The following is a 21781-nucleotide window of genomic DNA, read 5'->3' as shown; positions in this document are numbered from 1 at the left end:
TTGATAAATTGTTTTTAGGATGTGAGCTTTAAAAGTTGACAGTTAAGAACAACAATTTCAAACGCTACCTGTTTTAAATGTGTAATAAGTGAACTACTGCACCTAGAAATGGCAAACACAATAGCAACTACAAAGAAATGTAAATTAATTGCTGTCTTTGTTGCTTCTTCAAATCTTAGTCTGTGCTTATTTATTATTTCTAATAATGTGTGTGTGTGTGTGTGTGTGTATATATATATATATATATATATATATATATGCGTATTGTGTGTTTGGAAAACATGAAATTACTGTTAGTTTCAAAGTTGATGCCCTCCTTTGAAATTTCCATACTTCCCAAAGCCATCAAGGCGATTGGACTGCTTGTGGTGGGCTGCTGGGTTAGAGCCATTGTGATTGGTTGTATTAGTTGTGAGGATGAATAGGAAGCTGCTAGAATTAAATATCCAAAACTATTAGACTTTTTTTTTTCAGATTTGTGATTAAATTAATGCCAATCTTTAAGCATTAACTGAGGAAATCAGATATCCAGAAATCTCCAATGACTGGTGTTTCATGATTTTTAATCCCTGAATACTGCAAAGGGTTGATATAAAGAGAAATATTTATAAATTTAGAGTTACATAAAAGGACAGGAAAAATTAAGTAGATCATTATATGATAAAGCAATCTTCCAAAACCAGCTGATCTAGTGAAGTTATTTAAGGATATGGAGGATCAGGTCTGTCAGGTCTGTTAATAAAACTTTGCAGTAGCCCTGCATTTAAAATCTGTTTACTCACTAAACCAGCAGTTATCGCTCCATGAACGTGGTAGATAATTTCTTTGTATTGAGTATCTGGCAGATTATAATCCTGGTTATTTTCATTGTTGGCACCAGACAACACCATTCAGTTCTCAATTTCTAATCCGGCTTAAAGTCTAGAACTTTGCCATAATTTATTATCAGATTCTCGCACACTCTCCTCCTGGAAGGAATTAAACGGTTGAGGTGAGGGTAATTAACCATATGTCATTTTATTGCATTGAATTTGGAGGCTTAAATAAAATGTCTGTAACATACAGGTGACAAAAGAATGAGATTCGATGGCTAAAAGGCAGCAAAATGATAAATAAATATATGAATGGATGGATGAACGAATGACACTTTTAAGTTGAATGCACTCAAAATAACCTCTAAGCAAATGCCTGTGGCAGGCGGTTGGAGGAGAATAGTAATGAAGGATTGATCGAGCCCATTGGCAGAGGCTGGCTAGTGTCTGATGGTATCTCTTTCTTGTGGAACTCAGAGTCATTGCAGACCTCAGGCTCACCAACCGGGCAGCTAAAGCCACTGGACAGGATCCTCTGATGATCCGACCTGCTGACCAGCTCACAGTTTGTCACCGGCTGCAGGTCCACAAAGGTAGACGCATCATCTAAACACGTGAACTTATTAACAAGTAGAAGGATTTAAGAGTCTGGTTTTTAAAAGTAAGTCAGTTGATATACACGTTATTGATTCAGCATAGCATCACAAAGCAGCAATTGTTCAACAATACATGTCAAATCTTTCAAATATTGTACAATGAAAGAGGTAAATATGCAGCAATATGACCCATCAGGGGTTCTCGTTGATCTTGAGTCCAGGAAACTGCTTTTAGCCCTTTGACTGGTGCAAGAAACATTCAGAGCAATCTCAGTGCATCGCTGGTTTCAGGATGTTTTGATTATCGACAATTGCTTCTTTCTTTTTTTTTTAAATTCAGTTCCCTTGTTTTAATGAGTCTGATCTCAAATCAGTGCTTCGATTCACAGTACCTTTGCATACCAGTAAAAAAACAAGACAAAAGAACACACAGATTATTGCATACTATGCTAATGGCACACAAACCTCGGCTCAGGTGGATGTTTTGTACCAAAGTTATTGCCAGACTGAAATAAGTTGGCATCTATTGTGAAATCTGTCATCACCTTCATGTTTAAACACATTCAAAATGAATCCCGCTCCTCCCACTCACACATTTTCATTACATTCATTACTTAGATTTATTTTTAAATACTATCTGATCTGTGTGACCCATTTGGGTGTGCAATATTGCTGGAAAGCTATCTTGGAAGACGTGCCATCGTCAAGCCTTCAGGTTATTTCTGAAACGAGCAAAGTGCACAGTCTGTCTCTCCTCACATCTCTTACGGAGTAACCCTGCGTTCACACGACGCTCTCAGCAGTGGGAAAGGATGTGAACAGAGGACAGCAGGTTTTTTTTGGTTTTGATCATAACTGGATACAGTTGTGGACGACGTTCCAACTAAATAGGATGTGGCTAAAAGGTTACACAAATTGCCTGGACGATGGGGTTTTAAACAAATACAAATCACAGAGTGCGGTTAGAATATAATACACGGAACAATTGATACTTTCATGAGGTGTTACATATACCCATCAATACAGTTTGGATGTTATTAGCATTTTTAAAGACGCAGTATCCTGTAAAAAATATATATCTGTCACTGTCCATTATCAAACTCGATCCGTTCACTCTGGTTAAAAACAAAACCACTGAGCTATAGCACACCCTCCTACTTCAAAATTTGACATAGTGGTTAAAATGATGCCAAGTGATCTTCCCTTCACTCAGGCATTAAAGGAGGGTGTGTCTAAATCTCACAAATTGGACGGGAGTTTGGACTGTTTGTGTTCCTTCTCTAACATTTTAGCGGGAGATCTAATGGGAGAAGAGTGAAAACCAACGGACTGGTGCTGAGGCTCAGGCCCTGAATGTGTCCGACTGACAGGAGTGGCTTGACCCGGGATCGGGGTGTAGGGTTTACTGACAGCCATCGGTGAGGAGAAGGGGCTGGGCGCCCCTGCTACACCCTCAGAGGAGCCGCTTATGGCCAAAGGCCTTTCCTGGTGTATAGAGCTGTGAGAGCCTGAGATAGTCTTTATTTCCTGGGAAAAGAGATCCACCGAGGACTCTGCCCTCTGTCTGAGGGTACAGGCCACCCTGGCAGGGCATGAGGTCTGAAGGGTTAGAGGACTATGAGAGTCTGCAGTGCTGGGGAGCTCACTGTGGCATACTGTCCTTCCCCTCACAGGGCTCTGGATGCTGGGACTGTGGACAGGAGGCGTGTAGCAAGGCGAGGCCTCTGCAGAGCCATACTGGGCCAGGGAGGCAAGGGCTGAGTGCTCTGGGAGAACCTGCGGGAGAAAAACAGACTGGAGTCCTGCCAGGCTGTGCTGGGCCAGAGAGGCTGCGGCCCCGGCTCCGACTGCAGACACTGGCTGATTAAATCCAGCGGAGGACTGGGTGTTGGTGATGAAGGGAAAATGTGGGAGGTTCAGGCCACTGGTTCTCCTGCTTGCTCTGTCACTGCTGGACCCCACCTGCTGTGAGGTGATATGGGAGGTTTGCTGCAATTGGCTCAGTATGGGGCCGACTGAGCTTGAAATAAGAGGGGTTAATGTGGTGGCTGAGGGGGCCGGGAATCTCCCTGCTAGCCTCCCTGGTGCCCCCTGTTGGAGTAAACCTATCGGTCGTGGTGGGGTGGTCATAGCACCGTGAAACGGCTGGGAGTGGAGCTGAGCGGAGCAGGTGTAAGAGACGGTGGCCTGGCTGATGGGAAACACCGACGCCATGCCAGAGTGGGGAGGATGGAGCAGAGGCTGGTGTGTGTGCAGAGGGGCGAGGGGCTGCAGGCTGCTGGTGAAGATGGGCTGAGACGTCAGTATGGGTGACAACGGCCCACTGGAGAGTAGCTGTGTCCTGGGGAATACTAGTGTGGCAGTCTCAACCTCAGATCTAAGGTTGGCAGAGCTAGTGGGAGAATTGGGCCCTGAACCACAGCTACTGGAGGCACTCGCTCCAACATGTACTCTCTTTGAATAGCTGGACGGGTCCTTCACAGAGCCGGGACGTGGCACCAGAGGATGGTGGAAGAGGATTGGAGGAAGCTGGGACTGGTGGGCCAAGGCCATAGCAAGCGGGGTGGTGGCAGCCGCAGCCTGGAGCGGAGCCTGAACCAGCGGGGCCCAGATGACCGGGGTGGGTGACGGAGGAGCAGGCGGACGGTTTATACTCGGCACAGTGCTGGTTTGGTTCAGCTGAGTGCACTGGGCCATGTCGCGGTCGTGTTGCACTATTCTTTGGATGATCTCACTCTCATGAAGGTTTAGTGTGCCAGAACTTTGGTGATGCTGAACTTTGTGTTGAAGAACAGAGTTCCTCTTCCCTGTTAAGAAAAGAGAAATAAGGCCGTGATGCACTTTTAGCCCCTCCCCTTTTTTCACAAATGACATCCTTAGACAACACATCATACCACACGCTGAAGAGGAAGAATTAAATATAATTGTATAACTCAAAAATATATTCGTCAATAGTGCGTCCATGCAATGCAAACACTTTTAAATTATGTATTTCTTATTCTGCACACAAAAGCTCCCACAACTCCTCTCGTATATGGGAGTAAAAAGGCAAATGATACCTCTAGAAAATGCAGCCTGCTGTTAAAACACTACAAAAAATACACTCACAATTTGACAGATATTATCTGACAATATTGGCTTACAAGTTCAACAGTGCAAATTTTGTCATATATATTTCCATGCTTTACAATCTCACACTCTGGCACAGTGGGTCTTAAAACAATGTAGTCTCATCGTTTACAATAACCCAGCACTGTTTGTAGCACATGTAGCGGAGGAGCACCACTGCTGAGTAAACAGTGGAGTAAAGTCAGTCACTAAGTTGCAAACTAGTTTTTGAAATATGCTTATGTGAAGTTAATCTATAATGATCCAGAGATTTTCATTTTCTTCTAACTAACATACCAACATACTGCATAAATCTATCTTATCTTATCTTATCTTATCTTAAATACACAGTATATAAAGACATTGCAATGTTATACAGCATATGTATCACTACTATATTGGTTCTCTAAGATGTATGTCATCCAGATTTGGGCCAGGCCTGGCATAGATGGCACTATTTATGTGATGGGATGCCATATCTGGCCCGATTGTCGTTTGGTTTATGTGGCCCAAGCCCATAGAAAACAGGTCTAGCCTGGATCTGGCATCAAGGTGTCATGGCAGGGTGTATGTCAACCAGATGTGGGGCAGGTCTGCAAATGATGGCACTGTTTGGTCTTCTATTTTAGTTAGAAGACCAAATGCCATGTTGCAATACTATACTGCTATGGTAGCTAACGTTTCAAATGCAGGTTTGACAGGTTTGTGAGTGTACACTTTATCCAAAGTCGGTTTACTCATTTTTTTCCAGTGGGTGGCTGTAGCTCAGGAGGAAGAGCAGGTCACCCATTGATCGGAAGGTTAGTGGTTCGATCCCTGGTTATTCCAGTCTGCATGGCAAAACTGAGAATGTGTGTGGCTGTAGTTAGGAAGCACTCAGTTTAGCGGAAGTGTGTGATTGGGTGAATATGGCATGTTGTATAGAGCACTTTGAGTAATCTGGGAGAGTAGCAAAGCGCTATATAAGAATCAGTCCATTCACTGATTCTTATATAGAACATGTTGTAATTACATGGCTTGATTAAGGTACACATTGGGCTGACATCTGGGGCCAGGGTTGAAACTGTTGTGGGCCAGCAGTGTGTCTGCAACTGGCCTTGTGCTGGCCCATGTGTGGGCCACATCTCACAAACCATATCTGGGCCGCCAAAGGGCCGTCATTCTTTGCGGTATGTGGGGCCATGTGTAAGCACATTTTGTGGGCCAGATCCGGGCCATACCAATTGTGCTATGTGGGTATATTATGTCTCCAGATTAGACTGGAAGCAATCAAAAAGTTAGAAAAATGCCACCCTTTAGACCTAACTGTCTCTTTTAGGTTCCAATCCAACTGCAGACTGCACAAAAAATACTCTGTTTGAGTTTAGTTTACTTAGTAAATACTTGCTTATAGTATAATTCACTGGTCACTTTACTGGGTATACCTGAATAGCTGCTTAAAAATGCAAATATCTAATTAACCAATCACATGGCTGCAACTCAGTGCATTTAGGCACAGAGGCCTTGTAAAGACGGCCTGCTGAAGTTCAAATTGAGCATCAAAATGGGGGAAGAAAGCTGACTTTTAATCTTGCATGGTTGTTGTTGCCTAAGTCTCAGTGTTTCAGAAACTGCTGATCTACTGGGATTTTCCCACACAACCATCTCTAGGGTTTATAGAAAATGGGCCGAAAAAGAATAATTGTCCAGTGAGAAGGAGTTCTTGTTGATGCCAGAGGTCAGAGGAGAATAGCCAGACTGCTTCAAGCTGATAATAACCACGTGTCACAACCAAAGAGCATCTCTGAATGCATAACACTTTGGACCTTGAAGCAGATGGCTTAGGTCTTTGTTAATTAAAAACAGGAAGCTGAGGTTACAGTTCACACCAAAATTGGACAGTGGAAGACTGGAGAAAAGTTGTCTGGTCAGATGACTGTCAATTTCTGCTATGACACTGGAATGGTAGGTGTAAACAGCATGAAAGCCTGGCTCCATCCTGCATTGTATGATCAGTTCCGGATGCCGGTGAGTGGGATATTTTCTTGGCACACTTCGGGCTCTTTAGTACAGAGCACCTTTGTGACACGGTGGAACCAGAGACTCGAATCATGGATGTGCAGCTTATAAATCAGCAGCAATTGTGTGATGCTGTGACGTTAATATGGACCAAAACCTCTGAGGAATGTTTCCAGCACCTTGTTGAATCTGTGCTACAAAGAATTAAGACTTCCAAAGGACAAGGGGGTCCTTAGCAAGGTGTACCCAGGAAAATGACTTTAAACTGTTTTCCATTCATATAAGATTAATTAGTAAAGTCTAAAGACCATGGATTAATGTGGCACGCTTACATTTAAATATTATTATTATACACTGTTTTCTATTCTTGGCTTTTGTTAGCCGCTGTGCTTAAATACGTGCCTACATCCACGCCACCACTAATAACAGATATAAAGTCCAACTGATGTTAATTTTAGTGCAACACTAAAATGAACAAATGAATGATTGATAATAATATAAAATTGGTGCCAGTAAATAGGTTTTATCTTATCTTTAAGGACTAACCTATGCGATCCAGGCGATCGAGCGCCACAGTCTCAAACGCCCTCCTCATCATGGGATACTCCTCCAGCACCTCATTGAAGTGGTCTACAGACAGAGAGTACAGTCGACAGTAGTTATCTGCCCGCACGCTGGCAGTCCTCCTGCCTCGGGTCAGCAGGCAGATCTCTGCAGGGAAAGAGATGAGAAAAAAAAACCTTCAATTATTTGTTTCACCGCTTTAAAAGACTTCCTGCAGAGTGCAAGACAGGTATTAACAGCAAGGATTAAAAACAACGCATTACTATGAAGTGTTATATAATGAGTCCCCCACCACCACCACCACCCACCCTCCTCCTCCTTTCAGAAGTTGTGTGACAAGCCGCAACAGAATTCCTATCTTCTTAGATCCATTCACAAAAGAAAAGTCCAAAATAGTATTATTAGTATGAGATGATAAAGCATGAAAAAGGCTGATGCCTCTGAACTCCACAGATGGAGCACTTAGTGCAATTTCTGCAGCTTACAGTTTGTTCTGACCTCATCTGTCGTGCCAGATCAGAAAAATAAAATAATGCGCCATTAAAAGAAAACAGGAGGGAAAAAAATGAGGCATATTTTTCAGGACAGACATATTGAGGATATAGACGCACAAATACACACACACACACACATACTCTGTCTCTCTCCATCTCTCTCCGCCCTATTCTGTCACTTTCTTGAATTTATTACACTTTACATCATGGGATTTCTTTTTATCTTGTGTTGGTTTTAGATGTTTTCTGTCCTAGTTTATTATTTTAACATTTCTTTGTGTTTTTAGATGTAGGAGAATAACTTGAAGCCAAATTGTTTTTGCCCTGACTGTTTTACTCCAAATAAATGCGTGACTATGAAAGGTTTAATTTAGCTGCTTTTTTTCCCCCTTTCCTCGTTTAATACTTCTGCCGAAACAAATCTGAAAAGAATTAAGAGTTTTATGCTTCGTAGTTGACATTTAATGATGACATTTCACTTTGGTGCACAGATGGAACAGACAACAGCAGGTTGAGAAAACATAACCGAGAGGAAAAATTCTGGATTTCAGCTTTAAATATGGTGTAACAAAAAGGGGAAAACCCCACAGATGGAATCAAAGATCGCAAAGCTCTGCCCCTCTTAGTTCCCAGCGCTTTTAAGGAGATGATGTGGACGATTTTTCCCAGCTGTAATAGTCGGGGAAGATAATCTGCCGAGTGCCTGAGCCAAATAAATCAAAACAAATCATACAATCACCACTCCTTCACATGCATTCAAACTGACCCACTGTCCACTACAGAACATATTAGCATGCAGAGCAGCCGACTTCACCTCCAAAATAAGAGCCATCGGACAACTTGGTGTCTTTGCTGTTCTTGGTCAGGACGCTGACAACGCCGTGCTGGATGAAGTACATCTTCTTGCCAATGGTCCCCTCCCTGATGATGTAGTCGCCCGGCTGGAAGACCTCAAAGCGTAGTTTGGTTAGCATGGAGGTGACGAAGTTGGGATCAGCGTTGGCGAACAGGGGCATGGAGGCGACCAGTTTGCGACAGTTAAAGTTGATGATCTCCTGCAGGAAAGAGAAAAAAAAGTTCACCTTTTACATTTTTTTCTTTTTGCTAATGCAATGCCTTCAAAAACAAATTTCAGTCATGATAAAAGCAGGGGGGCTAACAGCTTAATGCTCTTAATGCTTTTTTAATGAGGTCCCCCGTCCTCTTCAAGCCATTACTTATCAGATTACATGACTATTAACATTGTCAAAGTAACACAGCCATATTAGATTACATAATTAACTGTTCACCATTAAGAACAACGTGGCTCATGTCATGCATTTATACATGTGCTGCTGACGACAATAAAATGTTTGCAAAATAAAATAAGGACAATGAATAATTTTGTTAACATTTTACTATTTAGAAGAATTAAAGAAATGCTAAACAAATAGCCTACAGGTCAGAATAATGTAGCTGAAAGCTTATATAAGAATAAAAAATGTATTTGTCAAAAAGCATCTGTTTTTTTTTAAACACCAGACTTTACTTAAGGGTTATATTAAACGGACAGTAAATGATTAAGAGAGCAAATAACAACTTTATGTTGTCTTTAAGCATTTACACATTGTTTGCATAATGTATGTTATCTAAAAATCATCTGTTGATGGCTGACCTCTCTCAGCGGCTCATTCAGTTCCTCCAGTATGCTCTCCTCGTCAAACATCTTGCCCTGATACCGGTGTTCGTAGTAGTCGTGGATCCTCTGACGCATGTCTGCAGGAAGCTTGTGGAAGGACATGTACTGCTCCACTTGTTTGTACTATGAAAAGCACAAAGAGCACACTTATTAACATGATTAAAAAAAACTATATAGCTATATCTATAGCTATATCTATATATATATAGATATATTCCTGTTGATTAGAGTAGCAGAAGGCTGCAAATGTAACGTAACATAACCGTGAGACAAAATGCAAAGTCATGTCAAAATGAATATATTACACTGATTGATGTGTTGGCTCAGAGGTAGGAATATAATGTGTCTCATTATTTTAACAGTCAACTGTCAGGCCATCTGTGAAACCTGCCCACAGTGCAATGTTGTGACTCTGCCCCATCTGACAATTACAGTTGTGCTCTGCAGGCTGCAGCTAATAACATTAACTACTGTGTCCTTCAGCAGTGTACTCTAGCAGCAAAGCACCAAATATGGTCCATGCACCCTGTCTATGCATGGTAAATCCAGCTGTAAGTGTCAGCTCTGCTTTTCATAATGCACTGCCATGTCTGTCTTTTTTTGTGTCATGTTGCAGTTCGTCTGTCCTTTCCCATATTCCCCAAATGAAAAGTTAACGGCAGCTATACGTGGATGTATAAAACATGTTTTTGCAAACAAAAAAGTGGGTTTACGCTCCCCTTCAAGATCTGTCACTTAGTGAAAAGTAACAATATTGAAATATAAAACAGAAATCCTGCATTAAAAATTGCACTTATGTAGGTGTCCAGATTAAAATACATCACACAGAAAAAAAGCTCCTCTCCTGTACCTAATAATATATGATATCAAATAATAATAATATTATAGGATAGTATTCATATTTTTTATTTTTTAAGATGAAGCACATCTTATCGTTGTAATCTGCCTTTTAAGCTTAAGCTTATTGTTGTTCATATATATATATATATATATATATATATATATATATATATATATATATATATATATATATATATATATATATATATATATATATGCAAAATACTCATATTAAATGTGGCCACAGTTTGAAGTAATGAGGTCAGCATATGTGCAAGTAATCCCTCTGACTCAAAATCGCAGGCTTCAGACTGCTGTAGCCGCTCATTATAAATGAGGTATAAGTAAATAAAGGCCCTATTTAAGCTGGAACTTAAATATATATATAGCTGGCAGTTTAACCTAAAAAAGCACATTTTATGAACTGATGACAATTTTATTTTTTTCTTTCTCTGTTGGCAAAAGAATTCAGAAAAGAACCAAATTTGATACACTTCATGATTTGATAATGTAATAAGTGAAACAGTTAAATAATATTACCTTATGAAATGTAGTGGAACAGAAGTGTTATATCAGAAGTAAAACTGTGGATGATTTTTCAGCAAACACCCACCTTTTCTTGGTACTGCCTCCTGGAGGAGTCCAGAGACTGAATGAGTGCAGTCGCATGCCCCACAAACATGGCAAAGCAGGTGGCACCCACGATCATGCTGAGGATAGTGAGCCACACGTCAGCCATGCCGATAGGAGGGTACAGGCCATACCCGATACACAGCATGTGACTCATGGCCTTGAACAGGGCGTAGGAGTACTGCTGACCCCAGGTGTCATTCTGAAAGGGATGCAGAGGAGGAGAGATAACGCGTACGGCTATCTACGACCAGCGGCTCAGGAAATATTTGATTTGTTAGATTTTTACACCGGATGCCTCTCCTGAATGTGTAAACCACTACATTACGGAGCCATCGTACATCACATCTAAATCAGCTTAATCTGAGCTTATGGACGTGAACACAGATGTATGTCCCAACTGTTACAAAACATCATTTATGGGTAGGTCTGTTTCATGTGCATGTGCAATGACAATAAAGTTGAATTCTAATTCTATTCTATTCTATTCTATCTTCTTCAGGAGGTATTAACAGCTTTGCAAATAAACAAAAACCACCCTATTTCTGCAAAATGTTTATTGAAAAACATGTGTGACTGAAAACTGGATATAAAGATTAAACACGCTACCTGTTGACGTTAATTTAATCTGTGCTCTCAAACCGATAACTAATGACGCTTAGAGATAAATGTCTGCATGTGGTTCGTCGTGTTTTGGGGAGGAACACATTTTGGAGGCTGTCTGACTCATAAATAATCCACTTACCACCATCTTGTTCCTGGTGACCCAGCAGTCTGGGGGGAAGTCTTGCAGCATGGGAACCAGAAACTGCAGACAGCCATCCCAGTGACACAGCAGCAGCATCATACCAATCAGGTTCATGATACGCACCATGGCGCTGGCAAGGTCGTATGTCATGTGGAAAACCTGTGACACAGATTTTCAGAATTAGGGGGAGAGAGAGAGAAAAAAGAGAGATAATAAAACACTCATATCTCTTCTATAAAATGTTAACACCCATGCACGCAAACAGAGGATTTGAAATAAACAGGAGGAACCGCGATGATGGTGTTGATGGATGCAAGCGAACTATACCGAACCACACTTAATCTTCTATAGACTACCAGAGGCTATTTCAGAGCAACCATCTGTAACGTTAATGGCTGATGGGGATGGAACATATAAAAAATAATAACGCGGGATAATATCTCTTATTGAGTAAGCTGACTGTGTGTAAGTGTGTTTAAATGCAGAGCCAACAAATTAACTCTGCAGCAGCACTTTTTTTCCCCACATACAGAGCGAAAGTGTAAGAAATCTGTTAATGAGAGAGAAACCTTAGTATGCACGGTGCCTAAAGGGAAACCTGTACTGTTAAAAAGATAGATGTGCACATTTAACATGGAGAAAGTTTAAAAAAATGAGATCAGGCTTCAGGCAGCTGCAAACGCTTGGTTTCAGATTGAGTTTTTTTCTGCACTCCTCCTTCATTCTGCAGCTCTTCAAACCTTCTATTTGCAAGACACAGCCAATGAGAGGAAAGCTGGCCTAAAGGGAGAGAATGTGAAATAGTTTGTCAGGAAGAGGATGAACTGATAAACTGGCTGACTGGTAAACAATGATTACTTTTGAACTGTGAACCATGCAAAGCTACTCCAGTAGAGTCCTGGAATATAAGGATGAAGGTGGAAATGAGCACAAGACGTCCCCTTTGAAATGAGAGAAGCATCTGAGAGCATGCTGCAGGTATTAATCTGGAAAATAGTGTAAGAAATTCTCTAAATATCAGCCACACTACTTAAAAGACTTAAAAAATATTCCCACTTAAAAAGCTAGAAGCTGTGAATTTGTTCATTTTTATCGACTAATATTTTTAAGACTGTAACAAAATCTTTTAAATATCCAACCAGTCAGTTGAAGCTAGCCAGTATGGGGCTATCTTCATCTACCTCTTCCCACTGGTGGATATAGCGAATGAGTCTGGAGAGGCGCAGCAGCCGTAGCAGACTGAGGATCTTTGTGAAGCGGACGATCCTCAGAGCTCGGGCCGTCTTGTAAAAGTCTGAGTCGATGCGCGTCTCCACGATAAGAAAGATGTAGTCCACGGGTATGGAGGAGACGAAGTCCACCACGAACCAGCTCTTCAGGTACTTGATCTTGATCTGATGCGGGTCCAGGATGATCTCCGTGTTGTCCTCCTTGACGATGCCCGTGCGGAAGTTGAGGACCAGGTCCATGAGGAAGAAGGTGTCCGACACGACGTTAAAGACTATCCAGGGCGGCGTGTGCTCGTCCTTAAAGAAGGTGATGCCCACGGGGATGATGATGAGGTTTCCCACCATCAACAGCAGCATTGTCAGATCCCAGTAGAACCTGAAAGATGGACAGTTGGATGTGACTCACACCATAAATCACAGCAGGCCAGCGTCATTAAGGCACAGAAACGGCTAATTTCTTCTTATTTGATGTAAACAGAGGGTATAGTCTCCTCTAGGTCTGGCTAAAACTTCTTTGGGGTCGCCAAAGTGACGTTGTTGATATAATACACAGAAAAATAAAGATTTAGAGGCGACAACATTTTGGTGAAAGGAACAAATTCATGTGTTGACTTTCCTCTGTTCTTTTGATCAAATTTAATTTAATTTATCATATGATATTAGGTTGCAGGTGTTAGTTGTGGTCTATGCTAAATGACCTAGTTTCATTCGAAAAGTAAACTTGCACTAACAATGACAACAGGCCAAGAAAAGCAATTATAGTAGGAGCTCATAAATGCAATGCAATTTGGTTACTAATTTAGTTTAAAAACAGAATCTAAATAAACACATGCTGGTATTAAATCTCAGCACGGCAGAAAACCTGATTGCAAATGTCATACCTTTGTCATAAGAGCCGAGCTAAACAAACGCAAAACTGATGTAAATGAAATGTTTCTGGGTGACCAGAGAAATAGGAAATTCCTGCTTGTGGATCTGAAAATTCAAAATGAGCATTTTTTGCCTTCACTTAAGAAAAAAATTGGACAGAATAACTGGTAATAAAAACGCATCTGTTTGAACTTTGTATTAAAACAACAACAAACAGGGACGTATTGATGGGAACATTTCATCAATACAAAGCCAATCAGTGTATGCTGCTTAGTTTACACAAAACACTTAATACAAGTATGTGTGAGTATGTGCTCCAAATTCAAAGTGATTCTGGCTACTTATAGAAATGAACCTCGCTGTTTCACACGGTCTGAAAACCCAGCAGAGTTCTGTCCGAGTGAGCAGAAACAATGTAAACAAGCAAAGAATTATTCTCTGATTCAGTTAAAGAGTGGGCCAAATGGGAAAAGAGTGACACCGGTTATTGGGAATTCATTTGAATTAATCATGAATACATATTGATTTTCAAAAGTATCAGCAGGAGTGTGTTCAGTTTCATCGAAAACTGCCTGTTACTAGTCATTTACACACAAAACAGAACACATTTATTTAGCAAATGTTCTTATGAAATTTAGAAATATGGCTAATTGGAGTTCACTGTAAGCTATTCTGACTCTTGATTGATGTTTCCCAGCTATTTGCTATACTCATTCTTTTTAATCTAGCGTTCTACATTTGTCAGAGTCACACAGTAATGTACAACGCATCCACACAAAGAGCGTGTAAGATGAGAAACCATACATGTGCGATTTCATGAGTGAGTCGTGTCAAAAAACAAAACAAAAACAAATGATCTCAACAGGACAAACATGCAGGGTCAGCAAAAACTGCACGCCAGCTGGAGGTTAAGAAACCAAATATCTCATCATCTCATCAGCAGGTATATTTAAAACTTTAGCGTTTTCTCCATGAATGGGGGGGAAGAAAACTATATGGAGGCTCAAGCATGCCAAAATATTTCTTTCTTTTAAAAAGTGTAAAGTTATTGGTATACATTCATAAATATTAAAATATACAGGATCTGAGCTTTTAATTAGCTTATGTATTTATTTATTTTCTTAGTTAATTTTTTCTTTTAAGCGATACATTTGTTTTCAAAGGTAAACTGAATTGCATTTTCTTAAGACTTAATTATGCTTTTTCTTTATACATTTTTGTGTGTGCAAAGGATGCAGCAGTCATTCAGAGTGTCACTGTTTGATCCATGCCAGGTTCACCACAATATTAGATGTAATATTTGCTTTTTCAGGTGATACCTCCCAGTGGGTTGCTGTTGTGATGAGTTACAGGTGCTGCATTGTGTTACTGGTGATGGAAAACATTCTAGAGTCGAATGAGGACAACACGGTGGAAAGAGGCAGAGGAATCTGGTGAATGCACTTCTACCTCTTCTAGTTTACTTACACCCAAAACGTTCACAGTCACATGTGACAAAATGTAGAAACCAGTGAGGGCACGGTGGCCATTTGTTCTAATCAGCTTTCTATTGTTCTTTGCCAAACAAAGAATTTGCATTTCTCTCGACATCTGCCCGTTGTCTCTGCAGTGACACACTGGTCCTAATTGCGCTTCCTCTCTCTGGCTAAATCCACCGTTATCTCCTGTGAATCCATGTCATCTCCAGAAGTCAGCACCCATCAGCCAGATGTTGAGTAGTTAGCATTACTGCTCTGCAAACGTCACTGTGCTGCAGAGCGCTGGAACAGCTGGATAATTTTATTCATTTATTTATTTATTTTTTCTAAAAAAGGTCTGCAGAGGACGGTACATTGCTGACCACCCTGCTGGAACATCGGCTGCCTGTGCGCGCAGAATTCAGACCACAAAACAGACAACTGGCTGGTGTAATCTGATGTTACCATCGAAACAAAGCTGCTGCTTGTACGGTCTGTGGACCTCGACTGGTCCAGAGACAAAATCTTGCACTATTGAGGTCAGAGTGCAACTACGTTAAAGAGCATGAGAGCAAAAAAGAGAGGGGAGTTACAAGCAAAGTGAACACAAAAAGGCTTAAAATGGTGAAAGGAGCTTAGATCAATCAGGTCAGCTGAAAAAGGGATCACATTTGTACTAGAGATACTTATCTCTTGCTGCCAGAGTGCAGCTGAAACACAACAGCCTGCATGCAGCTCAGTGGCTTAACACACACCTGTACTGTGGCTCAGGCCCACCAGCAATCATATTAACCATATTTACGCAGTGTGCCAGTTCAGTGTGTCTGCTGCTGTATCCTTAGAAAGCTTTAGAATGAAAAAAAAAAAAAAACAGCAGTTACTTGATAAAAACATCAGATTGTGTGTGTCTATAGGAAGATAACAGGAAACCGTACATCGGTTATACAATGCCTTGCTGACTGTCATGGATGCGCACGGTATGTCAGCTCACAAGCAGGGCACGGAGCTGCCTCTTTGCTGGATTGCCACAAAATCTCAGAATAATCTCTGGTGCTGCAAAAGGCATCTGTAACTTAAAATGGGATCTGCGGGATAAAGCATTCACCTTATGAGACCCATGGCAAGCACTAAAAATGCCCCTCCTGCTCGCACTGCGACCCAAAGTGAGCATAAAGTAACAACACCTCGTACCTCACACACGGAGTTAACAGCTGGCCGTCCTGATTCCTCACAACACACCATTTTCATTTCAATCTCTCTTTCTGTGTGTGTGTGTGTGTGTGTGTGTGTGTGTGTGTGTGTGTGTGTGTGTGTGTGTGTGTGTGTGTCGTGCGCTCTCTCTCTGCGTTTTTGTGGCATGTCCCCTCCCCGTCCACACCATCTCTGCTCCATTAGACTAATTGTGCTGTAATAATCTCCCACTGATGTGTGCTTCTAATATCTTGAATGGTCATGTTACCCTATTTTGATTACCCCATTTCCAAGCCCCTGCTGCACTCTGTAATCCATTGCCCTGGCTAAATGATGACAAAAAAAGTGTAATTCAGATGAGTGGAAAAAACTGCAGTGGCACACATCGGCATACAGCTGACTGATGAAAAATATGATGACAGTGAGCATTAAGGTTAAATGCCGGGAAAATCTTTTGGTGGTGGACGTATCCAGAATACTGGTGTGCAATGAAATAGTGCAGCATGGCTGGGAAATTTGTTAACTGTGGTTGGCTTAGTTTGTTGCACATACATGCAAAGAGCTGCAAAGAGTTAATTAAGTTCTACATAACCTGATGACACCATGGACACACAAATGCACAAACTGGGCCAACCAAAGCAAAAGGACTTATATCCTGGATATGCATGACATAACCACGTTTCCCTGCAAAAAAAATGTAGACAACGCTTTTAAAAATGTCCATTTGCACACGTTAAGCCATTTATCTGCTCAAGGTGGGCTACTGAGGCACATTTAGCTAATGATCTACCTGTTCTGCAGAGGCTTACACTCCTGATTATCGTGCTGCTAATATGGCCACTGTAGTTACAGAAAGGCATGCACGGGGATTATAGTTTATACCCTTAACACATTTTATGGCTCATTCATTCCAGGCAGTTTTTAAATTATTAGTTTTAACGCATGCGCAGGCCAAATGAGCCTTTAATGTGTGATAGGATCACTGCAGCACTTCTTTGTAGGACACAACTATTTGCGATTTTAAAAAAAGAAAAAGGATTTCTGCACAGAAATTACCTAAAATCACTGTAGGGATGGATTATCCAGAAGCCTGCAGACTTCACGCGTTCCCTTTCGTGTTCCACGGCCCTCTCACTGCCCAACATCCGCAGGGAGAACTTGTTGACTCCCGGCTGGAGCATCGCCCCAAACTGCCGGTGCATGAAGCCAGCCTGGTAGAGACGCTCATCTTCGGGTATTATTTGCTCAGAGCCCTCCAACTTGATGAAAGTTGACTGGTCAAACAGTGACGGTTGCCCGACTATGCCGGTCAGCCCACCCGTTGCCCGCTGTAGGGCCCCGGGGCCGTGCTCACCGGGGAAACTCTCGTTGACTCCAGCATCAGCCTCGGGAATGAGGCGCCTCTGCTCCGCCAAATCTGACCCGGGGGGATGCCGTCCGGAGATGGAAGAGATGCTGCCCCTAAAAAAGCGGCAGTCCCCATTCAAGTTGGTCTTCACGGTGACGTCCCTTTCAAAGTCTTCGACCCCGGCCTCCCCAATGCTCTTACAACTGCTCGCGGGAGACAGAAAGGACAAATGTTTGAGCCCGATACTTTTCCTTTTAGTGTCCTTGTCGCCGTTCTCCCCTTCGTCAGTCACAAAGGGCTTTTGCCCAATGTTTTGCGGCAAGCTGTAGAGCCGTTTGCGCATGGAGGACTGGAATCTCTCCATTTGGAAGAACCAGAAGAGGTTGCGCTCTAAGGACAGCCCGTGAAAGCGGGGGGATGAATCATGAATCTCACACACTCGGGGTGCCGCTGGAGGCAAAAACAGTGACGGGGGAGGTCCGCAGGACGGGTCGTATCTTATCTGACTCTTGGGACGTGCCGCTCTCCTCCGGTTCAAACATTGAGATGCGTCAACGAATACGCGGCGGCTGCGATCAGACGCTCATGTAAAAGCGCCAAACGACAAATGCATGTAAATCCAGGTAAGCTCGTTGAGTGCAGACGGGAGCGCATCAGGATGCAGCATGCTGAGCGTCGGACGTGCCGGAGTGGGAGAATGCTGCTGCTGCTGCTGAGCTCCTCAATGACAAAGCATGATCCCCACCTCCCCCGAAAGCCTATCTGAGCCCTCTCACGGCGCAAGGTGAATACACACATGCACGCAGCTGCCCCTGGCTTTCACTGAGCGCTGACATCACTAATCCATAAGCCTCGCGCTTTCTAATAACGTGAATATTGATGGAGCTAATCTATCGGGTTGCCATAGGAGCCAGGATGGCACACGCGCTCACCCCGCCCAGGCAGGACAAACTGGAGAGGATGATTCAAGGATGCGATCTAGCATTGGAGTTGGTAGTTAAATAGTTGAGAGAATGTAATCTTAAGGTTTGGTGTTTGTGGCATCGGGCCTTACACTGCAACAAACAATTCTGATATTTGCCCAACCCGGTGAATGATGTTGGGCACAAAACTGACACTTAAGTCTGATTGACACGAGTTTTACACGAGCTGCATCCTGTGTTTAAGCATGCGTGGTTGTTTGTGATGCTCAGGATGCGCAAATCTTGTGCCCATCTTGGTCATTTCTGGTGGGCAACGTGGATAGTACGTCCTTGGCAGCACATGTACGGCAGGCAGAATGTGCGTCTATATGATGTGTATGGCTCTACTGCATTATCTGGGTTTCGCAGGTTCACCTGGCTATGAAAAAAATAAAAATAAAAACAGTCCACGTGGAAAAATCTAAGGAATGGCACCTGTAATCCATAAACCAACCCAAATTATTCTCTTAACTGCCCAGATTTCTCACCCAGGGTTAAAATATCTCAAATTGACCACCGGGTAATGATAGTATTGAATTTTATTTTTTCCCATAAACACTGGCATGATCCCCACTGTATAAATAACGCTGAATGCTTCATTGAAAATCATCAGTTGGGGGTTAATTAAAACTAAAATAGTGCACAAAGCTGTTTGGTCACATATCACCTGTGTTTTTGGCATCAGTGTTTCAGTTTTATTAGCTCAACAAGACAATTTTAGTTAAAGGGAGAAGCGATGAAATACTTCTGGCCAATGTGGCAAATTAATTTGATGAAAGGTTGTTGACAGCTGGCTGCATTAAGGTTGTATGATTCAATCCAAATGTCACTAAAGTGATTTAAACCATACAGCAATCTCATCTGGCTCACTGCCAACCAACAAGAAGGGCTGAACAGTTTGTTTCCCTCGAAATGTTTCCCCACGACACAGTGGTAAACTAATTAAAATCATCATTTGTGTGCCGCTTGCACAACTAAGAGAACTCTTCCTCCACTTAAATTATTTATTTTAATTCCCCGCCATCAGCGGCCACATAATACGCGGATATAAAGTAGCACACAGGGAAACAGGTTATTCTCTTTTATTTATTTGCTGCTTGTTAGTCTCCTAAAGGGATGCCCAGATAAGGACTTAACACTTTTTGTTTTACACCACAATCATCAAGCTTAGTGATGTTTGGTAGGCAGTAAAGCTAAATTGTCAGAGTTTTATTTCCAGCCCTTTCTGGTACCTGCAAATGTAAACATCCCAGCCTGCTGGAAATCAGGTCGGTGTGTCTTCACTGGGCTGCAAATCTGAATTTCCATGCAGTGTCATCCTTATTCGTACCCCTAGTGCACTGTATAGGTGGCTTTGGCTGATTTACATTTGACTACTTGCTTAATTTTCTGACCTGTGACATCACAATAGATCCCATCTTATCCCAAAATACAAGAAGCTCATCAAATGTTAAAAATAATAATAATAATAATTTTACACCCAAGTCAAAATGAGAAAACATGTTAGAGAAAACAATAGAGTCATACTCCTCACCAGCCATTTTCTTAGGTACATGTTTTCTTTAATTGCGCATTAATGTGTTAATATCAAATCAATATATCAAATCGTTATATCAATATATCAATAAATATAAACAATCTAATAAATATCTACTCAGCCAATCACCTGGCAGCAATTCAGTGTATTTAGGTATGAAGACATGATCAAGATGACCTGCTGAAGTTTAAACCGAGCACTAGAATGAGGAGGAAAGGTGATTTAGGTGAATTTGAAGATGGTGTGGTTGTTGGTGCCAGACAGACTGGTCGGAGTGTTTCCGAAACTGCTCATCCGCTGGGATTTTCCCACACAAGCATCTTCAGGGTTTAGAGAGAATGGTCCAAAAGAGAGAAAATATCCACTCAGTGGCAGATCTCTAGGTGAAAATGATTTGTTGATAGCAGAGGTCAGAAGAGAATTGCTAGACTACTGTGAGCTGATGGAGAAGTAACTCAAATAACCACCCAAGGTATGCAGAAAAGCATCTATGAGCATGCAACGTGTCCAGGCTTGAAGCAGATGGTAAATGGACTGGTTCTTGCATAGCACTTTTCTACACTACTTGAACACTCAGGGCGCTTTATACCCCATGCCTCTTTCACTCATTCATACATTCCTACTTTTTCTACACCTAAGTGCTCTCTATCTAATATTAACATACATTTATACTCCGATGAACACATTCAAGAGCAACTTGGGGTTCAGTATCTTGCCAAGGTGTACTTAGGCATGTAAACTGGAGACTTGGGCAGCCGGAGATCAAACCACCAGCCTTCCCATTAGTAGACCTGCTCTACCTCCTGAGCACCCCATCAGATGGGCTACAGCAGCAGAAGACGGTCAGGTGCCGCTCCTGTCAGCCAAGAACAGATACTTTTTATATAGATTATATACGCAGTTAGCACGCAATGAGCTCAAAATTCACAGAATAGACATGCTCTGTTGTAATCGTTGTTGCTTAAGATGTTTGTGCTGGCCATGGATTCTGGTGCTAACACATGCAGATGGAGGTGCGGAGCTGCCATTTCCGATCAAGAACAAGAAATGATAGGTTTACTGCGTTTTTTTTTGTTTGTTTTTCTGAACCTCTGAACTGGCAAGCAGAGGACGTGAGGCTCACAAACTCGAGGTTCTTTTTGCAAAAGCCAGGCAAGATGGACATAATCAGAAGAAAATGGGAGAGGGGTTTTAAAGAGACAGAAGCCAAAGTAGCTTGTATCAGTGCCGTTACATAAGTCTAGGGTGCTGAGACTCATACAAAGCTTGACTAGTTTGCAATAAGAATAGAGAGATTTAAACAACCCCTGAAATACTGAAAGTTACCGCTGTGAGTTAACGCTTCCACATTTGAGTAACATCGAGTATCTTTTCACATTGGAAACATTTTTTGTTTAAGTTAAAAAAAAAAGATTCATTTTGACAAAATACCATTTCATTTAGGTGTCAAACAATTAATAAAATCATGTATTACCCAAAACTTCCATTTAAATGGTACGTCACACTGTATGATGCTATTTTGCACTAATCACTGCTTTGTTTCACTTACCACAAAAAGTCTTTATTTAAGACAACTAATTATATGCCATTTGTGACACATGATGTTGACAACTGTGGCAGCAGATGTAAATAAAGTCCCATAAATAAATAAATAAAACAATCTCTCCATTAAGTTTGGAGAACTCTTTAGATTTGCTATTAAAACAATCCGCTGGCTTG

General features: G+C 41.8%; 1 protein-coding gene across 1 annotated transcript; it reads right to left on the bottom strand.

Annotated features, from left to right (window-relative positions):
* Positions 1–976: 976 nt before the first annotated feature.
* LOC146704778 (potassium/sodium hyperpolarization-activated cyclic nucleotide-gated channel 3-like) lies at positions 977–18438 on the bottom strand. Its single transcript, XM_085462152.1, has 8 exons — positions 17272–18438; positions 12650–13073; positions 11466–11627; positions 10704–10922; positions 9227–9373; positions 8387–8627; positions 7061–7225; positions 977–4215 (listed from the first exon to the last, which is right to left on the bottom strand). Exons 1-8 carry the CDS (start codon positions 17925–17927, stop codon positions 2648–2650), a joined length of 3582 nt encoding a protein of 1193 aa, XP_085318278.1. The 5' UTR covers positions 17928–18438; the 3' UTR covers positions 977–2647.
* Positions 18439–21781: the final 3343 nt, after the last annotated feature.

Source organism: Copadichromis virginalis, linkage group LG7 (genome assembly GCF_057382275.1).
Source record: "Copadichromis virginalis isolate Kocher_CV1m ecotype Utaka linkage group LG7, C_Virginalis_male_GT1.1, whole genome shotgun sequence".
In the NCBI taxonomy this organism is placed as follows: Eukaryota; Metazoa; Chordata; class Actinopteri; order Cichliformes; family Cichlidae; genus Copadichromis; species Copadichromis virginalis.
The sequence above is the reverse complement of the archived record's forward strand: the minus strand, read 5'-3'. Positions and strand labels throughout refer to the sequence as shown.

Excerpts from the sequence above, each read along its gene's own strand:
- LOC146704778 (XM_085462152.1), bottom strand. The coding sequence starts at position 17,927 with ATGGAGAGATTCCAGTCCTCCATGCGCAAACGGCTCTACAGCTTGCCG. Across the intron at positions 8,628-9,226 it reads TGAATGAGCCGCTGAGAGAG|GAGATCATCAACTTTAACTG; the intron begins GTCAGCCATCAA and ends TCTTTCCTGCAG. Across the intron at positions 7,226-8,386 it reads CGATGGCTCTTATTTTGGAG|AGATCTGCCTGCTGACCCGA; the intron begins GTGAAGTCGGCT and ends CTTTCCCTGCAG.